The sequence below is a fragment of the Protomyctophum parallelum genome (assembly GCF_964188405.1).
Source record: "Protomyctophum parallelum genome assembly, chromosome: 7".
Taxonomy (NCBI): domain Eukaryota; kingdom Metazoa; phylum Chordata; class Actinopteri; order Myctophiformes; family Myctophidae; genus Protomyctophum; species Protomyctophum parallelum.
The window spans coordinates 41905267-41925949 of NC_139705.1; the positions used below are offsets into that span (position 1 = coordinate 41905267).

Sequence of the window (20683 nt, forward strand, 5' to 3'; positions counted from 1 at the left end):
GGTTCCAGTGGTCGGAGCGGTTAAAAAAAGCTCACCAATGCATCTGGACGCGTCTGGACTGGCGTGGTAGCCGCGGCTGCACATGAGCACCCTCCTCTGGCACCTGTAGGAGCCCGCCGTGTTGACGCAGGTGAAACCTGGACTGCAGGGCTGGGCCACGCTGGCACACTCATCCACGTCTGACCCCAATAATGACACAGAGAGAGAGAGGAGAGAGGAGAGAGGAGAGATGAGATGGAAGGAACGATTCATGCTTCACTCTTCAGCCACACTGTGTGACATCAAAGCAAGCCGCTCATCAGCACACACTTGCATTCCCAAAAGATTATTTTCGTGTGATGTGTGCGCCGTGAGCATGTGCTCGTGTGTGTGTGCAATGATGGAAGAAGCAGTCAAATTCTTTAGTTAAGGACAAGTATCTGTACCCTATTGTGGAAATAGTCAAGTACAAGTACAAGTACAAGTTCGGTATTCAAAATCTACTTGAGTAAAAGAACAAAGGTATTGGCATAACAATTCACTTAAAGTACCAAAAGTAAAAGTACTTTACTTTCACAAGTTTTCAAATGTATAAAATGTATAAAAATCCTTTGAAAATAGCAGTGCTACAAGCTCACTACTTGCCACTTGGTGACGTGTTGTGAGCTTGTAGATAGTCTATTTTCAAAATGCCATATATATATAGTTCAGAAGTGGTTTGGTAAAGTTTTTAAATAATTATAGTGGAGTAAAGGTACAATATTTAGTAGAAGTAAAACTAAAAATCCAAATTGTACTTAAGTACAGTACTTGAGTATGTACTTCCACCGCTGTGTGTAGTGCGTGCGTGCATGCAAGTGTTTGTGTCTGAGAGAGATTTTCTCCCATTTTCTCTCATTTCTCAGAGCTTCTATTTTTTATATCCATCTAGGTCCTCTTCCCAGTGGCGGCGGGGCGGCTAGCTGCCTCAACACGCCTCAGTTCCTGCCCCTGGGGGCTAATTCCACAGCACTGGCTTTGCACTGCAGGAGGACACAGGATTGACTTTCATCCGCCCCACTGTAGACCTTCTCTGATCTGCTCACCTGTGTGGCATTTAACCCCTCAGTCGCTGACTGGAGTCCTGTCTCCATACATGGCCTAGGAATCAGCTTGAATAAATAACATAAAATAAAAACTATTTGCACAGGTTCAGGACCACCGGGCTAGTTCACACTGCCAATGTTCTTCTGACCTGTAAAGCAGTGACCCAGCCTGGACGTCCTGGGTGAAGTTCTCCTTACCTGTACAGTGACCCTGGATGTCCGGGCTGAAGCCTGCGGGGCAGCGTGGTTTGGGATCGCACCGGAATGAACCCGCCATGTTCACACACTCAAAGCCAAGACCACAGCTGTCGGTCCTCTGCAAACACTCGTCCACATCTGTGGAGAGGGACGGATTAATGAGCCATCATATTGTAAACCCATGCACCGTCACGGGAGCTTCAGTTTCATTTCCTTGACATTTGCATGTCAGGGACCCCTAAATTGAGACGTATTTGCCCACCTGAAAATATTGTTGTGCCTCACGGAAGATTTGTGTTAATAATTAAGATTTTAAGACATTTCAAAATGATTCCAAACTAGCAGATCCGCAAGTTCACAAGCTCATCATTTTAAGATTATTTTGATTTTTCAAAATGTTTAGAAAATAGCTGAAGACAAGTAATAGGGTTAAGGTGGTTAAATGGTTCCTCGTTTTGCTGGAGACCCCCTAGAACCCCATCAAGGGCCCTTGGCCACCAGACCCAAGTTCGAGAACCACTGGTATACAACAGTAGCACAGAACATGTGTAATGTGCACTTAACCACAATACATGTGGTTCCGCACCTAGCCACTGGATGGCACTGTGGATAAGTGTCAGAGTTCTACCTGAAGCACAGAGATAGAAATCCCTTCTCCAGCAAAACCAGGGCTTTACAAAACTGTTCTTCATTCAGGGGCCGTTCTTTGGAATGTTTCCTGTAGCAGTCAGTCACATTACAACACAGCACAACATGACAACACAATGTCCCACAGCGCATTCGTTTACCGGCATGCATATTATCTCCATATCTCCAGAGACAAGCTGTCAGATATTATTTATTAGCCCCCGTGCTCACTGTATGTGTATTGGATGTGTGCTTATGTCGCACGTGTGTGTGCGCACGTGTGTTCGTGTGTGTGTGTGTGTGTGTGTGTGTGTGTGGATGCGTGCGTGCGTGTGGCACAATGAAATATGCCCTTTACCAGCCATTCGTCTATAGGAGACGAGCACACAGCAGTCTCAATCACTATCGCACACCTGTGAAGGAAGTACAATCACGTACAGTCCAATTTCCTGCTGTGCTTTAGGGACTATCCAGAACAACACGACAGGGAATTGTCGTGATTTCTGATGAAAACACACAATTATTTTTTGGCATGTTTTGAAGCGAGTGTTTTCATGTGAGTGTGCATCCTCTGCATTGTTGTCTTACGGGCTTCTTCACCCTAAAGCAGTGGTTCTCAAAGGGGGGTTTGAGGAGCCGCAGGGGTCCTTGGGGGTTCCATGGGGTCCTCAGCTAAATGTATTAATATAGCACTATAACCCAATTTACATCAGATATAGCAGCTCACAATGCGTCCCGATGTCACGTGTTGTGAGCTTGTAGATCTGCTATTTTCTGAACTTTTTTTTTGAGTGGTGCAACCACTCCCTTACGGAGCTACCGTTTTGGACGGCTCACCGGAATCGGCCTGGCCCCCTGGGCGCGTTCCTGTGGGTCTGGATGTTCCGGGGACCCCCCCGGGGTTGCCGATATTCTTTTGGAGGTCCTTGACATGAAAAAGTTTGAGGACCACTGGTTTAACCCATTTAGCGCTATTTTATAAAAAACTAAACAATAGCCGATCTAAAATAAGGTATATCAGCTATTTTTGAAATATATTGAAGAATATAATCATGAATCATTTCGAAAACATTCTAACAACACAAAACGTATGACAGAATCTTCTCAGACGGGGCGGGGTTCGTACAGTAAGTCAGGAGAATCACTGCCCCTTAACGGGGCCGGCTCTCTGACGTGACATGACGTTCCCCCCCTGGGCTCCAAACAGAAGGACTGCAGACATGACAGAAGGATAGTGATTGAGCGTCTCTGGCAAGCGGCGGCGAGGGGCTGAGCGAAGGGCCTGACAGCTCCAGACAGATGGAGACAGAGGGCCGAGCCAGACAGAGGGATAAATGTGCAAGAGATTGGCAGTGACCTCACTCACGGCCAAAGCAATGGGAAGGTAATTGGCTCCTGGCGAAAGCGCAGAACAAGCGGGCTAACGGCGCACATAGAAGGTCAGAGGGTTCGCTCGCGCTCTGCGGTGGCGAGATTCGATGATTGTCCGAGACGCCGAGGTGAAGAACCCCACCGACGACTGCAAAAACGCGAGTTGACAAGAAAAGCTATTCCTTTTTGCTCCTTAGAAAATCATGTGTTTATGCTAAGGGAAGGGGAATTCAATGGCTCTGAGCACAGGGAGGGGACTTGCTTTGTTCCGTGAGACGCTACAGCGTTTGAGCAGGTGAAACGGTACGTAGGGAGTACAGTAGGTGGCACAGGAAACAAAGTTGTTTATTATCTCCAGCCTTTTATCGTGATTGCCCAAAGCTGAAGCAGCTGTTACGAAACATTTTGGTGTCATCGTTTAATGCTGCCTTTTTGTCTGTGCGAGTATGGTTTTGAGTTCACAGGCACCTTGCAGCGATGCTGAACGGCCGTGGTAAACAGCACTTTAACAACATCTCGTCTTATTAGATGTCTCTCTTCCCTGCCACAGAACCTCTACCCAGGGCCACACATCTACAGCTTATAGGGAAATAATGACTCACACTATAAGGTTTGTTACCGCTGTCCATCTCCACAAAGACAAGCCAGAGTGCTGATTTTCGGCGCTGCCCAGTGATAATACATGTCATTTTCTTGTCTGTGTGCTCAATAAAGAAATTATATATATACATATCATTGGCAACAGTGAACCTCCAGGGGGTGCTCATGTGGTACGTTCATCATGCGAATGATGTGCTTTCCTCTGACTTGTGGCCGCTGTGTGTGTGTGTGTGTGTGTGTGTGTGTTTGCGGCGTGCGAATGCACTGTTGATGGGATTTACAACCTAGTTATTGTCACTGGGTGTGTGTGTTTTGGTGCAAATGTTTTGATATGGAGTTATGGAAGGACAAGGCAAGGCAAGTTTGTTTGTATAGCACATTTCAACAACAACAAGACAATTCAAATAGCTTTACACAAAACATAAGAGAGCATTAAGACAAAGTGCAAAGGAAACACACGTTATGCAAAAGAGTTGGCAGAATAGAAAATCTGAATATGCTCAAATTAACCCATTAACACTTGATGCCGATTCTACAAATGTCTGTAGTTCTCAAACATTTTTGTTCTCAGAACCCCCAAAATGATTATGTATTTGGCCGTGGACCCCCACCGGAAAATGTTTTGTGCCAGGGACACAGTTTAGAGATTTTTCAAAAATGTAGAAACAAATAAATGCTGTACGTATGCAATTTTGAGCTTGTAGGCTACAGTACATGCTTGACGTGCGGCATGAAGTGACACGCTGTCTTCTTCTATTGTTGAGAACCACTGTTCTAAACCACTGTTCTACATCCTTAGTTTTCTGGAAAAAAAAACGTTTGTTTGGGTTTGTTTGGGTTAAAACAGGATGAAATTGCCTTACCTTGACAGGTGTCAATGTACAGCTGGTACCCAGAGGGACAGGTGATCTGTCTCTGACACACGTAGCTTCCTTCTGTGTTCACACAGCGTTCGTTCGGCTGGCACGTATAGTTGGACAAACACTCATCGATGTCTGCAGTGTTGAAAAACAGGCCCATGGAAGGAGAGAAAGAGGAAATATATACATTAGAAGTACTGTACTTTACTGTACTTATTTGTACCGGCGGTCATTGTCAGTCATTTCTCTCGGGTAGAAACCTCTTATCTCCATATTTGAACATGTTTTTTCGCAAATTAATGCCCTACTTGATCAGAACTACAGCGTCACGCAAAAGCATCAAAATATAGCAGATCGGCAAGTTTCGAGCTTGTCGATCTGCTACTTTTGCTGTTTTTGAATTTGAATCCTGAAAAGTAACAGATTCGGATATTATTATGGTATTTCAGTTATTTGTCATATTATCTACCCTGTTGCAATTTTTGTTTACAAAAAATCATTTTTTTTAATCTACGTGTATGTTCCAATTGTTCAATGCCAAGAAACACAAATCATGAATCGCAAATTATTTGTACTAGACCTCTGTGCCTATCGGCCACCGGCCTACTTGGGAACGATGGAAGTTGAGAACCTTGCAGTACCCGTTGTCATAGCACCCGTTTTAACCGCCTGTCTGTGTCCCGTTTAGTGCCCTTATACTGGCTGTCTGTTTGAAATGGAGTTGGAACAACTGAGGTTCGGGAGGTTTGACCAAGCAGAAGACAACCAAGCACAACCCACCTGCCACTGTCAACTCCACCCTTTGCCAACCACTCACCCACCTCCAACCAGGCCGACCACTCCTGCCTCATCTATCACCGGGGGTATTTAAACGCAAGTCTAAAAAATGGCAGCGTGCTAGTTTACAGTAACCCTCCCTCCCTCCCTTTTCTCTTCTTCTATCTTCTCTGCAGGTTCCAGAGGGGGTTTCTACACCGTCGCACAGGCTCACGCCTCGACCCCTAAGCCAAAGTATCTGGGTCCACACCCCCTCGAACCCCCCAATCCCACTGCCGCCCACGTCCCGTGCTCTTGACCATCTAAGCCGCACACCGCACGCTTGCTTGTGGTGATGACCTTAGATGACCAAGCCCGCACCTCCGGTGTCATTCGTGTCCCAACCACCTAAGCCGCACACTTCACGCTAGCGTGAGGTAATGACCTTAGATGATCATACCGGCACCGTTAATGGCATCCCCCGCCCCTGGCCGTCTAAGTCGCACACCGCACGCTTGCGTGTGGCGATGACCTTAGACCATAGGCGGAGCTTGAACTTGACGCCAGGGGGTGCGACTGCTTGGTGAGCGACTCGCAATTTTTTTAACCTTTATTTTATTATTTTAGCGTTTTTACAATTCCCTAACCCCTAAAATGAGTTATTTAGGTAGTACAGCAGCGCGCACACATACACACTTGCACTACAGCCGTACAGCGAGTCATCATATCATGATAAGAGAGACGATTACAAACTACAAACAACAACCGGCATTGACAGGACACTGTAATCCTGGACACTGCAGTTCATTGCAGAGGGGCGGGCTGGCGGGGGCATCTTTGTAATATGTCTCGAATGTCCACACAATGATTATAATCAAAATAGTAAAGTTTACTGAAAAGCTTCGGCAGGATAACAACACAGCAGCATGTACATACGGTAAGAGTCACAACTCATGTTAGTCACCCAGAGACTACCTGCTTTACAGCAGATTTGTAACCATAGTGATGCCGGTCTCTTAAAGCAGGGGCCGTGGCCGTTTACGCCACACGTCCCATGCTTGGCATGCGACGTGCCCATAAACGACCATACTCCACGTCTATTCAAAAAACCATCTAAAAGGTTCCTATGTCTGATGCTTGGTCCTTTCCTAGTTAACAGAAGTTTAAGCCAAAGGGGGTGCTGTTTCGCAGTTGAAAGAGAGATTCCGAGACAGAATGGATTAAAAGTAAAACACTTATTTTATTTAAAACTACGGACCTACGGGTTTCAAACGCATTCCGCGCATAAATTGAACAGTTGGGGCAGAAGGGTAAACAATTACACCTGTTCAGAGCTCTGCGGAGGCACCGGGTGCCATTCTCCCCACCATGGGGCGAGAGACCTAGACTCTCGCCGTTCTCCCCACCACGGGGCGAGATACCTAGACTCTCGCCGTTCTCCCCACCATGGGGAGAGAGACCTAAACTCTTAGATAGCTAGTCACAGGATCTGACACACATTTTGTGTCATTTTTGTTTCAAGATTAAATGTAATCCCTGAGCAAGCAGGCAGTTTCTATTAGCTCAATGGTAAAAAATATCAGCACTCGCGCAGGAAACCGGGTTCAAATGAGGTACAAGAGGAAAGTTATACATAGTGCAAGTTGGTCAGTTTTGAGGTATTTAACTTGACTTATATTTAACTTTTCATACGAAAAGCACAGTTATTCTCTTCCCATTCTTCTCGGGCTTTACATCTCACTCTAACGATATACCAGCCGTGCTCTTTGTGTCTGTCACTCAAAGAATGGGATTTTTCCACGGCTCACGCATTGAGTTGGGACTGCTTGTAGACTTATTCGAATACGTTTTAACAATGCGAGTACTTTTCCTTTAGTCATTGAATATTGCTACTTTTTAGTTCCGTGAGACATGGCAGTACATTTTTCCACCGGTGCTCAGTACCGGTAGCAAACAGCTTTGAGGAGGCAGGCCGTTGGCAGCAGGGAGAAGGATTGGGGTTAAGACCGCTGGGCATTAAACACCCACACAATGAGGAACCTGTCAGTATGCTTTGCACCACTCTCTCTCTCTCTCTAGCGCCATGCCGGAAAACACAGAACCGGAGGAGAAGACTTAAATCAAACTCATACCCTCAGTCAGACAACTCCCGCAAGAGGAGAGGAGGCCAATAGGTTCTATGCACATACACCATTTTGGAAAGTGAGTAACGTTAACCAATGTTAACGTTGATACTAATTAAGCCTTAATTAGTATCATCGGTACATCAGCCTTAATTATTAAAGGGATAGTTCAGATTTTTATTTATTTAAGCTGTATGAAATACTTGCCATTAATATAGTGGTTGCAACTGTATTAATTGATTGCCTGAGTCCCGTGGTGGGAGTTTTGCTCTGGTTTTGGTGAAATGTAAATCTAGCATGTAGTAGTATGTTTAATTATCTCACCTGCACAGGTCTGTCCCTTGGCCACCTGCGAGAATCCTGGGTAACAGGAGCAATGTGGCCTTCCGTCCACAGGGGTGCACTGTTGCTCACAGTGGCCATTTTCTAAAAAAAACAAAAAACAAAAGCGGAGGTGGTACCAAGTGGAGTCACCAACACAATGTAGTACACAACTCAGAACAAACAAGGCCCAGGGTGACATGTGACAACATGGACAGATCTATGGCCCTGCGCATGCCAGATAAACACTATTTATTATATCCCCCCTTTACCTCATTTCCTGTTTCCAGGTTGACCCCCTGACCTTGGTTGTATTGAATTTCCTAATTGTGGCACACAGTGACGGTGCCCCACCCTGGAGCTATGGAAACCAAACAGAACGTGACCAGTCACGGTCATGGAAAGTAGCCGGTGCATTTAATCACATACCCTACTTAAGCACAATTTTGAGGTAGTTTTACTTTACTTGAGTATCTCCATTTATACTTCTGCTACTCCACTACATCTCAGAGGCAAAGCGATGTACTCTCTACTCCTCTACAATTAGGCTATTTGAAACTTTAGATAACAAATTACTTTGAACATTGAGATTATTAAAGGTATATTCAGTGATTTCACTTAATTAAAATATCACTTATTTTTTTGTTTTGTTGTGATAATCCTCCCTACTATAGAGTGTGCTGGCCATATAAGGAGTTCCTCCCTGTCCCCAGTTAACCCCTGGGGGTCAAAAAACCTTAGGTTTCGTTTTTGACTCTATCCTGATTGGACGAAAGGCTGGGTCCCACAGCCAAAAACGAAACCTAAGGTTTTTTGAGTGAAATCACTGAATATACCTTTAATACAAAACATGCATTCATCAATTAAGCCATGTTTTATACTTTGGCTATTAAAGAATGGCAGATCTACAAGCACACAATGCCTCGCGATGTGTGCTTTTACTCAACACAAAATTGGAATACATGCCTTTTACGTGTAACAACGTATGTCTATATTGTGGTATTGTGGAGTACTTTTTTCACCAGTGAACGTGACCCTGCACAATATGATATGAACCTCATGTGAGCAACTGGTTATCCCTGGAACCGAGATCGTTGATAAGATCTCCAGGCCTGTACAGTACAGTACATGACATTTGCAACACAATTACCGTCCAGGAAAATGGCACAGTTTGACGTAATCATGTTTTAAGAGTGGATCATGTGGATGTGGATGTTAATGTTTTTTTTTTTTTTTTTAAGATATTTTCTTTGCGGCTTACGCCTTTTATTGATTTTTTAAGGGATAGAAAGTAGGCTGACAGGAAACGGGAGAGAGATGGGGGGATGACATGCGGTAAAGGCCGTGTCGGGTCCGGGAGTCGAACCCGCGGCACACCGCGACTGGATCACCAGTCCGGTGCCCAGACCGTTACGCTACGGCCTGGGCCGATGTTAATGTTAATAAGCTTCTATTCCAAACTAAAAACTGATGCTCGGCCCAGTCTCTGATTAAAGGTAGGGTAAGTGATATTTCTTTGTTAAAATAAATGTTGAATAGCTCTATATTCTGATGGTATTGTTCAGTAACAGGAGTCTGACTGTCTCTCTCTCCAGCTCTATAGTAAACAGAACATTGCAGGTCAGGAGGACACCAATTTGATCCAACTCATACAGGATACAGGCCAACAAGAGAGATTGGAAGTGATGACACAAATAAATGAGCAAACTTGGAACTGGAACACTATAGATTTTCAGCTGATAAATGGGTACACTCTCCTGATTGGCAGAAATTTGTTGAAATGTTAGATGTTTACTAAAGAGCCTGGGAGACGAAACGCTCCATATATTGATTACTATCAGAATATCGAACAAAACACTTTTTGTTTGTTTGTGTGTGTGTGTGTGTGTGTGTGTGTGTGTGTCTGACTGTCTCGTGCATAACCCATATGACCTGATCAGCTTCAAACTTGCCGTGACTATCAGTTTATCTTACAGTTTAGGCATCTAGCAGACGTTCTTAATCCAGAGCGATTTACAATAAGTAAGGCAGACACAAGGTAATATCAAATCAAATGCACAGGGACAGTGTAGTGGTGAAGTAATCTAGGATGATAGGCATCAGTCTCAAGTTCAACATTATAATAAATCACCTTTGGTTCGCAGAGGAACTAAGGGCATACAGACTAGCGGTTGTCCTGAATTGAAAATCCAATAATTTCTGTATCGTTTGTCTGTCTGTCTGGGTTCCATTTAATGCCCATAATCTCTGCGTCTCTGCATCTGTCTGGCCAGGGCGGTCATAGCTGAAAGATTAGTGAGCCCGCCTCGAACTCTGGAGGTCCCGGGAACGATTCCAGCTCTCAGCAATGTGTCGAAGTGTGCCTGAGCAACCCAAACCCTAACTGCCCTCCCCCACCACTCCGCTGAAATTTCCCCGTGGGATGTCTGTGATAGGTATCCAAAAAATAGCATTTCCAAAGATATATATATTAAAAATAATAATAATAATAATAATAATAATAACAATAATGGACCCATGATCATGAGCACACAAGTAAGGTACTGTACTGACAATGGGTACAACAAGTGTCACACTCGTGGACATCTTCCCAATGTGCATAATTCTATGCGGGTATCTGAGATACTATTGAGGAGGAATTCTGAAGTGTTCTTTTGTCTGCCATGAGGGAATGACATTTCAGCATTTTCTAATTTGATGCAAATTCATCACAACTACATTTTTGTTCATTTGAAGACTTTCATGTTTAAGACGGGAACTATGCTTATACTGTATACTAAAGTGGTATTCTGATGGTTGACCTTTTTGCCGGTGTAATTTCTTTGTAAGATATTTCTACATTTGAAGGTACTTTTTTCTCACCTTCACAGGGGTCCGGAGAGACAGCAGGCGCGGTGGTCGTTGGGGCAGGAAGTGCGGCGGGTTCGACTGTAACCCTGTCATCCTCTCTCAGTCTGTTCTCCTCATCCGCCGACTCTACAGGGAAGAAAGTACACACACACACACACACACACACACACACACACACACACACACACACACATACACACACATACAAATAAAGTCATCACGAAACTAATTGTACTGTAATTAAGAACATTCACTTCCACTCCCCCTCCCCCCCTCTTCTTTAGTCTGCTTTCTGCTTTCAAACCTTGGGCAATCCCTTGTGCTTTTTAATCTGCAGGTATGAGGCCAAAGCAGCCACAGATTGAAAGTTGCGATACGGAGTTAAGGTGGAACAGGAAAACACATGGCCCGCAGACAAACATTTTGCTTTTATTAGTGACTCTCATCCTCAAACTGTAATTTGCTGGAGAACTCTCTGACATTACAATCCTGTCGAGACTTGAGGCGAGTCGTGTTTGGTGAAAGCTACCGTCGGATTAGGTCTGATTTCTATTTAGTTGCGTCGGTGTTGTGAGCCGGAAATAGACAATCTACAACTTCACACGTCGCACCGTGATGTGTTGTGAGCTTGCCTGCAGCAAAGGCAGGTGGTACTCTTTGAAAACGGTTAATTTAAAGTTTTAAACAATTTTGGCATTTAGCAGACTTATCCAGAGAAACTTGTGTGAGATCGGAGTAAGCAGAGTAAACATGAACTTTAGTTAATGAACGAAGTAAATGGTCAGGTAAACAGAGAATAGAGAGAGAACAGCGTAGTGCCTCAACAAAACTAAGTTAAGATACCAGTTAAACATGTTAAAGTTTCCTCAGAAGCACTTTGAATTCCCTTGTTGTTGAAATTTGCCACACAAACAGCAAACTTTCATGGCGTTGCATCTGAGCAGATGGCCAATCATAAAGTCTTCATGCACGTCCAAAACTTTTAGTTTGAAATTGTGCCAAAAAAATAAATGGTTTCTTCAGTTGCTTATTGACTCCAGCAGATTGGCTAAATGCATGTACGCAGCATCTCTCTGTGTCAGTCCAGGAAATGAATGCTTGTGCGCGATTAGGAGAACTATTATTAGCCAGTTGGAGGGCTTGGCAGACAGGAAGGAACTGTCATAACGCACAACCCAGGAAAATAATATAGTGTGAATATGTGGACAAATAAAGACAAATGGGGCCTTCCTGTCACGACGCCAATGATTTGGAATGCCGCCGAGGATTGAATAAAAAAAAGTGGAAAGTACAAAATGGCCAAGAGGAAAGCTTTAAATCAAACATGTATTACAAACTGTCTGCATCTATGTAGCGATGCTGCTGAAAGTGCAGACACTGACAGGCTGGCAACACAAAAAGACAGGCTGTACACTGAATAAAGTCCGTTAATGTATCCATTTGTAACTCAGAGGCTGTCAAATGGTGCTGTAAATTATGTTTTAGTTGAAACAAAAATAAATGGAAAAATCTCTATAATGTGTAATGAGTTCTATCTCCTGCATGAAATCGTTATTCCGTATACATAAACAAATATTTTATGTTTACTAAATAGCTGGAGAGATGGGGAATTTGGGGATACCCGTTATAGCATAACATAATAAAATAAAATAAACGATGGATATGTAGAGCCACACTGGTGACATGGAAATTCAATAATGCGCTAAACCGCATGAGTGAAAAAAGTTCAGAGAATTAAATGCTCACAGAACCAACTATTGCCAAGACTTTAGGACCATACTGGGACAGCTCAGGATTGGTTTTTAAAGCAGTGGGTGTGGGTTTGTTTTTCTCTGCTATCCTAAACCCATTCATTGGATCTGCTTACTGTGCAGATATCTTGGTCACTTGTTCTTGTTTTTGTTACTTACGATATGTTTGCTGAGGACAATACACACACCCTTCACACCCATTAACAAACTAGAAACTAATGCCCTCTGGCCGTCGATACAGAGCCTCGACATTCACCAAAAGGGGATCAGCTAACCCCCCCCCCCCCCCCCCCCCCCTATTTAACTATTGTTAAACCCCCTTTACCTTCACCTGATGGATGATAGTAAACACGCTCCATTAATATTTAATATAATATACTTTTAAGTACTAGTTTTTTTAATAGTGTTATAGCATCTATGTATTTATGTATTTTGTCTTTTTAAACACTGCACAAAAGAAGTTCAGAAAGGAAAATAAAGTTCTTTGAAGTTAAAGTTGTTTTAGTCTTGCCCACGAATGTTAAGAATGTTATTTAGATAGTATGTTGTTCTCACAAATGCTAGGTTCACTGTTTAGTTTAACTTGTACGCTAGTTTCTTTGAGGCACTACATTTTTCTCTCTGCACTCTAGTCTATGATTTACCGTGCTGTTTGTTGACTAGGGTTCAGGCTTAGGCTGCTCTGTTATTCCAATCTCGCATTTGTTAAGTCGCTCTGGATAAGAACTAAATGCCTGAATTATAAATTGTAATTGTAATTTGAGTTTAGATTTCCCCAGACGTATCCGTTGGCAGAGATCTCTGATTATCTGGCTGTGTGAGACTATACACCGCTAGTATAAACCAGTGATTCTCAAACCTTTTCAAGTCAAGGACACCCAAATTGATTTGTATTTGGCTGCAGACCTAGACAAGTATTCTAGCTTGCCAAAAGAAATTACGCCCCACTGTTTTTCTGTAAATATAATTTAAGTTCTCCTAGTGTGATGATTTCTTGTATAGAACTGTATGTCTTTATATGTCTTGATGCATTTAATACATACAATGCAAACAAGGCCTCAGTGCTTTTTTGTGTTATCCTTTTGTACCTCATCTGTACTTTTTGCAAACTGTTAATACAGTATTCATTTCAATCAATCAAAACTCCCATCTGAAAGTATTTTTAGTGCCAGGACCTCCATAAGATAGGATTTGTGTTAATAGGATAATATCTGCTATTTTCAGGAAAGTTCCACCACTGTAATCTGAAGACTCACTTCTTCAGACTCCACCAGGTCATAGTAGCACTTGCCCTAGCCTTGACGACAATGCAGTCTTTTGCAAAGGTTAAAATGTAATTTAGATAGCATGTTACTTTTAGACAGATGCCAGGTTCATTTCTCATTTGTTTGTATAGTTTCAATGTACATATTATTTATTTTTGATATGATTATGTTTAGACTGATGATATTGGTTTACCTATGATCCTAGATTACTGAGGCACTACACTGTCTCATTTGATGTATTATCTTGTGTTTACCTAGCTTACTGTAAATCGCTCTAGATTAAGAGAGTCTGCTAAATGCCTAAATTGTAAATTGTGTGTAATCTACTGCACCCATACTGTATGAATCTGATTTATTGTCACATCACAGTTTTACATTTTGTTTTTGTGCACAGTTCCCATCGTGTAATTATTCCAAGAAAAACAACAAAAGGGAAGAAGGGAGGATATCACGGCAGGAAAAGAAAAAACGTTTGAGCGCTTTTACCACAAAAAGTACAGGTACTTCTGTGTGCGTCTTAGCTTATAAGCTTTTGCTACAAACTGTACAACCAAAGGGTCTCTTAGCTTTTTTCCACATGTAGGTCGCGGACCAATTTTAAAGTAAATAACACATTTTGTTGTTTAAAGGGATTGTGACATTAAAAAAAAGGTTTTGGAATTGTTCTTGTTTTTTTTAGGTTTTCTAATCTCAATTGCACCCAAAAAACATGAACTTTTAACATTCAGTAGATTTTCTGTGATCTGGGGTTTTCTGGCTCAAACAGGTGCTCTGATTTGCCGGCAGTAAGTGACATCACTTACTGCAAATCCCATATATGTCAATGGGATTTGCCAGCAGATGTCACTGTTTCACTGTGTTGCCTGTTTTCATTGTAGCTCAAAAGGCCCAAAAAACCCCAAAGAAAACTTCAGACCACAGAAAATCCACTGAATGTTCAAAGTCCAGGTTTTTTTAGTGTAATTGAGGTCATAAAACCTAAAAGAAAAAAGAAAAATAAATGAAAATGAATGTCATAAAACCTTTAAAATAAACCATACGGTAAAAAATAAATTCCAAAAGAAATGCTCACAAAAGTAGTGTTGTGAGCATCTACAAGCTCACAACAAGTCGCATCGCGACATATTGTGAGCTTGTAGATCGGCTAGTTTGAGTCCCGGGGAGACATCAAATTTTCTCTTTTGGGTCTCGAGCTAAAAACTTTGGAAACCCCTCTCCTCGTAAAACTGCAGGCGTTTTAGGGAATCACTGATCTTTACTGTACCTGATGCACACGCCAGGCCGTCCTCCTGGAGAGAGTACCCCGGGAAGCATTCACAGCGGAAGGAGCCGGGCGTGTTGACGCAGCGGCCGTGCTGACACAGCGAGCCCTGGTAGAGCAGACACTCGTCCATGTCCTTCACCTCCGGAGGAACCTCCACCACAGCGTTCTCCCTCTCCTGCTCCTCCTCCTCCTTCTCCTCCCCGATGGAGAAGGCCTCTTTGGGGAACGGGCTGTCGGACACTGCGCCAGACCACCCACCACACCATCACAATCAGAATCAACTTTATCCCATTTTGACCTGAGATCAGATTCTAAAAATGTCTTCTACATCCTGACAGTTTTCTGAAAAAGCTATGTTTCTATGTCAGTCGTTCTTCGATTTTTCAAAAATAGCAGACCTACAAGCTCGAGCTATGAGCTTGTAGATCTGCTATTTTTCAATAGCTAAAGCATAACATAATGCAAACACCAAAAGGGGGTTCCCAATGGGGAAGAGAGGGAGAGAGATCGATACAAACAAATCATCTACATATTTAAACATACCGGTAGTAGCCTACTGTGTTATGTAGATAATTTGTTAGGCATTATGTACCCATTTGTGATGATGATGATTATGATGATGATGTAAGGGGAAAGATCTCCAAATTCATACTGTGTGTTTTACAAAAAAGAGTGCAGCTGTTCTGATCTGTTACTTTTGATGCTTTTGTGTGACACTGATCAGTTATCATGTGGGACGTTAATTTACGAAAAAACACAAAAGGCGAGCTTTATGAAAGAGAAGAAAAACAACATAGTCCTTTACTTAAGTAGCGAAAAGCAGACGTTAAGCTCCATTTATACTTTGTCACACGGTGGTGTTGTGTGTTGAAAATAGCTAGTCTCTCGAGATGGACTATTGACTCACGGCAATATGCAAATCCAAAGGGAAAGTGGCCTATTTTTTGCCGATGGATTCTCAGATTGGAAAATAGCAGACCTACAAGCACACATCACATGTCGCTGACGTGACACGTTATGAGCTTGTAGATCCGCTAGATTTTCCATGTATGACACCGTCGTGGGAGAGAGCATAACTTAGACTTTGTTTTAGACAGTACCAGGAACCCATTTTACGATAACAAAACTTTTATGTCGACGCCACACTTGATTTATAGTGAGATGTCAACATTGAAATAAAACTTAAAAAAAATAGAGCATTGGTAGCCTTGAATGGGAATATGTATTAGAATGAATTTACAACACTGCTGTGATTCCTGCTGGTATCGTGTCTTATCAAAGATGTTTCTGTACACATTGTAAATGGAAATCACATTTTATCCTGGATACTGTATACTGTATGTTGTCAGAAGCAGAACCTTAATGAAAAACAAAGACAATGCATTCACACTTCACAGGCTATGTTTTTCAAAAACAAAACACACTTAATGGGAGGGATACTTTTCTTTTTTCAGTTGTCAATGTGGCGACCCCACTGTCACCTTCCCGCGACCACACTTGGGATCCCGACCCATAGCTTGAAAACCTCTGAATTAGCCTATTTATTGTATGTTGTTAGATGGATGACCAATAGGGTATTATACTGTACGGTACCTTGTTATATGGCTGAACTATAGGGTATTAGCATTATGTGCGTACCTGAACTAGGATATTGTACTGTACTTTTGCTCTAGCAGGCCATTGAAGGCAGTGCCATATCTCTTTTCTCTTTTTTTCTCTCTCTCTCTCTTTTGGGAGACCTCGCTACAATGAAAGCCTCCCTCTAAGCAGCCAGCAGAGAAAAGGGATCATCTTTTGTGTAAATCTGTGCGTTGCTCTGGCAGTGCAGCGGTGTGTATTTCACTACCCCTCATTGAGACGTCTCTCTTGTGGAGTGTCCTGGCAGGGAGCGGGGCTGTGCACAATGCAATGCAATGTGCGTGCGCGCGCGTGCGTGTGCGCGCGTGTGCGTGTGCATGCTTCCATTACTATACTTGTGGAGCCAAGTTGCCCCCCCCCAAGAAAGGTAGAATTTGAGAAATACACATTGCGAGGACAATTTTCCTGGTTCTCACAAGATAAAGGGTTGTTTTTATGGTTATAAAGAGATAGAAGTAGCTTCCTTTATACAACTTTAACAAACAGAGGGACGTTTGGAGCCCATGATTTTCCTCAGAATGAATAAACGACGTGTTTTAATGTTTTATGGCAGTGGTTTTCAACCAGTGGTCCGGGGACCACCAGTGGTCCTTGAGGAGGTTCCAGATGGTCCCCAGCTAAATGATGGAGAGTTGGAAACCAAATGGACCCGTATAGATCGAGTCTCAAGAGTTAAATTATTGTTAAATATCTGCATTACTTAATTTACAAGACATCTACACAAGGTCCAATAAATAATGGACCTTGATACAAAAAGGGTTGAAAACCACTGTTTTATGGTATAAAGAAATTAAGAAAAGGTCCAGTTTCTGGTAAGGGTATTTAGTACTATTTATTATTAGTTGCACGTTCTACAAGCTCACTAAATGTCACGGCGCAGCTAGCATGTAGATCAGATATTTTTGGTGAGTTACAGTTAAAAAAAAGGCACAAAAAACGGCATTTATAAGATCACCGCAAGTATAGTAGTAGTAGTATACAGTATGTATATACAAATGTCGTAGCACTAGCAAGGTTAAAATCTAATTTAGATAGCATGTTATGTACAGGTGTTCATTTGTTGACCTGGCATCCTATAGTTGGCATAGTTTCAAATTTCAATGTTGATTAGACAGGTTTACCTGCCTCTTGGTTTACCTATGGTCCTACTGTAGATTTCTAGGCATATGAGGTATTACCTCGTGTTTATAGTACCCTTCACACTGTAAGTCGCTCTGGCTTCAGAGCATCTGCTAAATGCCTAAATTGTAAATTGTTAACTGGTAAAAGGTGTTTATGTGCCGTGTTGGACAGTACCGTACCTTTCTTTGGCATGGCGGTGGGGTCCAGGGAGGGCTTCTCCCTCACAGTGCGCCAGCCGTCCCCCCGTGCGGTGGTTCCCTCAGGCTGCTCTCCCTGGCAGCAGGTCAGGAACGTGTCTCTGCACTGGAGGTCCAGGTGGGGATGAGCCTCACAGCCGTGGCCCTCACTGCGGTACTGCAGCCCCAGAGAACAGCACCTGCAGCACTCCTAGAACCGGCACACACACAGTTGTTATTATTAGTAGTGTTGCCATGTCTGCTTTAGCGATTTTGAGCTTGTTTTGGCTTATCTTCAGTTATTCGGGCTTGCTTCCAATTAGTTTTAAATGCTTTTAAACTATTTACAAGTCAAGGACGCCCCAAATGAATTAATTTCTCTGCAGATCCCATTTAGATTGTGTCAATCAAAGGTCATGTCTCGCCTGACCATAGACACAGGATCTGACACAAATCAATTTATCCCCTGAGCAAGCAGGTGGTCTCTATTTGTTCAATGGCAGCACTTTGTGTAGGACACCGGGTTCAAATCCGGGGTAGAAGAGGAACGTTACATTGTGCAGCTTTAACTCTCAAAGAAAAACGATCTTAAAACTAAAATAAACTAAAAAAAAAAAAAAAAAACATATTGGATGTCCTGCATTCTTTTATCCTACCTATTTCCAGCTTCTATAAATTAAGCCTTAACTTACAATACGTGGAAAACTAAAACTAAATGTAAGTCACTAAACTGAAAAACTACCTCTCTCTCTCTCTATCTCTCTCTCTCTCTCTCTCTCTCTCTCTCTCTCTCTCACACACACGCACGCACGCACGCACGCATGCACGCACGCACACAGGGAGAACTGAAATCTCTCCACACGCTGGGTGATAATTTAATGGAGATGATAGATCATGCGGTGCAGTAGAGCGTTTGGCATGTTTGGGGGAAACATTTCAAAATCTGCCTGCGTGGGAAAGACACACACGTGCAGCGGTCCGAATAGGAAGAAAATATTTACTTTGAATTAGGATCTCTGCGCTACGGCTGAAATTAGAGCAACTCTTTCCTCGCTTCCAACGTCTAGCTCGCTGCTCCCCCGTTGCTCTGAGGAACATAATGACAGTGCTGTACTTAACCAATTGGAACCTCAGAATCCATATTCTGGGGGGGGGGGGGGGGGGGGGGGGGGGTAACATTAGCCAAAAATACCAGATCTACAAGCTCGTAGACTGAAAAAGTGTTCAAAGTACAGTTGTAGCTCCAGTCCAGTTCTCTATGATGACAAGTACAATTTTGGAGGTACTTTTTCTCCACTACAGTTATTTGAAAACTTTTGTTATAATTTACATTTAAAAAGTATATTTTGAAAATATACATCAACAAATTCAAATTTCAATACAAGCAAGTATTTTATTTAATTGTGGGAATGCTATACATTTACTTCAGAGTAATGTTCCACCACTGGGAGCAGACTGAATGGGCAGACAGGCCATCTGTTAATCAGAACACCTGTCACCTACAGGCCCGCTCATGTCTATGTGCTGAAGTGTCTCTGAGCAAGAAACTTAATCCCTAACTGCTCCCTCTCGAGCCTCTGAGCAGCCATCAGCTGGGTGAAGCTGAAAACGAATTTCCCCCAACTAACACGGGATTAATCAGGTCGGTAATAATCAAAATGCCACCGAAGATAGTCGTTCAAGATTGTGAACGGCCAATACATAATGTCTGCACTTAACCAACTTTCAACCTTGCATCCCTATTTTTGGACATGTCATCATGGGTGATAATTTCATCAAAGATTTCAAAACTTTTGAAAATGTGCAAAACTGTTACTATTCAAAAACAGCAACTGTACTGATCTGCTGTTTGATACTTATGATCACGTAGGCGGCAGATTTACATAAAAAACAAGTAAAAATATGGATGAGAAGGGGTTTCTGCCCGACAGCGGCGATATGTTGGCCCCATGCTATTGCGTGGGTTCTCAGCGGTCTCACTTCATCCTAAACCCAGTTTAGATGGCAGATGAACGATAATAATATAATTATATGCTACAAATCCCCACTCACCATCACTACCACACACTATATAGCACTACAGCAACTTCCCCAAAACCACTGGGAAACCCCAGCCACGCGGTAAAGCTACTCGAGACTTCTCCTTTCGGGACGGTAAACTGCATAACGCTGTGGGAACCTTTGGCCCTCCTGTGGCCTCGAAGCATTTTGTCTAAATTAAATAAGGTAATTGGATCATGGCAGGGAGGGGGGTCGCCCCCACAGCACCGGGCCTCGCTACAAAGAACTACTCCAGCCTTTGTAACTGATCACTGGTTCCATCTGCACCGTTTACCATGCTGGCTAATTCAATTGTGATCCGCTAATTTGGACAGTAATAGGTTTAATTTGGAAATCAACTCTGCCATTAAGTTTAACATCAAAGCATTGGTATGCTCAAAGAAGTGACCCCCCCTCCCACCTCCCCCTTGCATCAGACTTTTCAGGCTTCTTTCAACACATTTGCAGGGTGACTGCAGGTCCTGCAAAAGTACTAATATCTTACTTCCATGCCTTAAAACACTTGACGTGTTTTCAACCTTATCTTCATAGAATTGGTCCTCAGTCATTCTCATTACAATATTTTGTCTCACTCAGAGGAGGGCTGTGGACAGTTCAATGTTGGTAAATTCAAACAATATTTCAAAATCTTTATAT

General features: G+C 42.8%; 1 protein-coding gene across 1 annotated transcript in view; it reads right to left on the reverse strand.

Annotated features, from left to right (window-relative positions):
• Positions 1-20683, reverse strand: part of LOC310862383 (fibulin-2-like) — a 59254-nt gene that overhangs the window by 8883 nt on the left and 29688 nt on the right. Inside the window, exons 5-11 of the mRNA XM_083770262.1 lie at positions 17990-18197; positions 15051-15290; positions 10783-10896; positions 7924-8025; positions 4724-4855; positions 1263-1400; positions 36-179 (exon numbers count right to left, since the gene is read on the reverse strand). Coding sequence (XP_083626388.1) covers positions 36-179; positions 1263-1400; positions 4724-4855; positions 7924-8025; positions 10783-10896; positions 15051-15290; positions 17990-18197 — 1078 coding nt within the window. The remainder of the gene's footprint in view (positions 1-35; positions 180-1262; positions 1401-4723; positions 4856-7923; positions 8026-10782; positions 10897-15050; positions 15291-17989; positions 18198-20683) is intronic.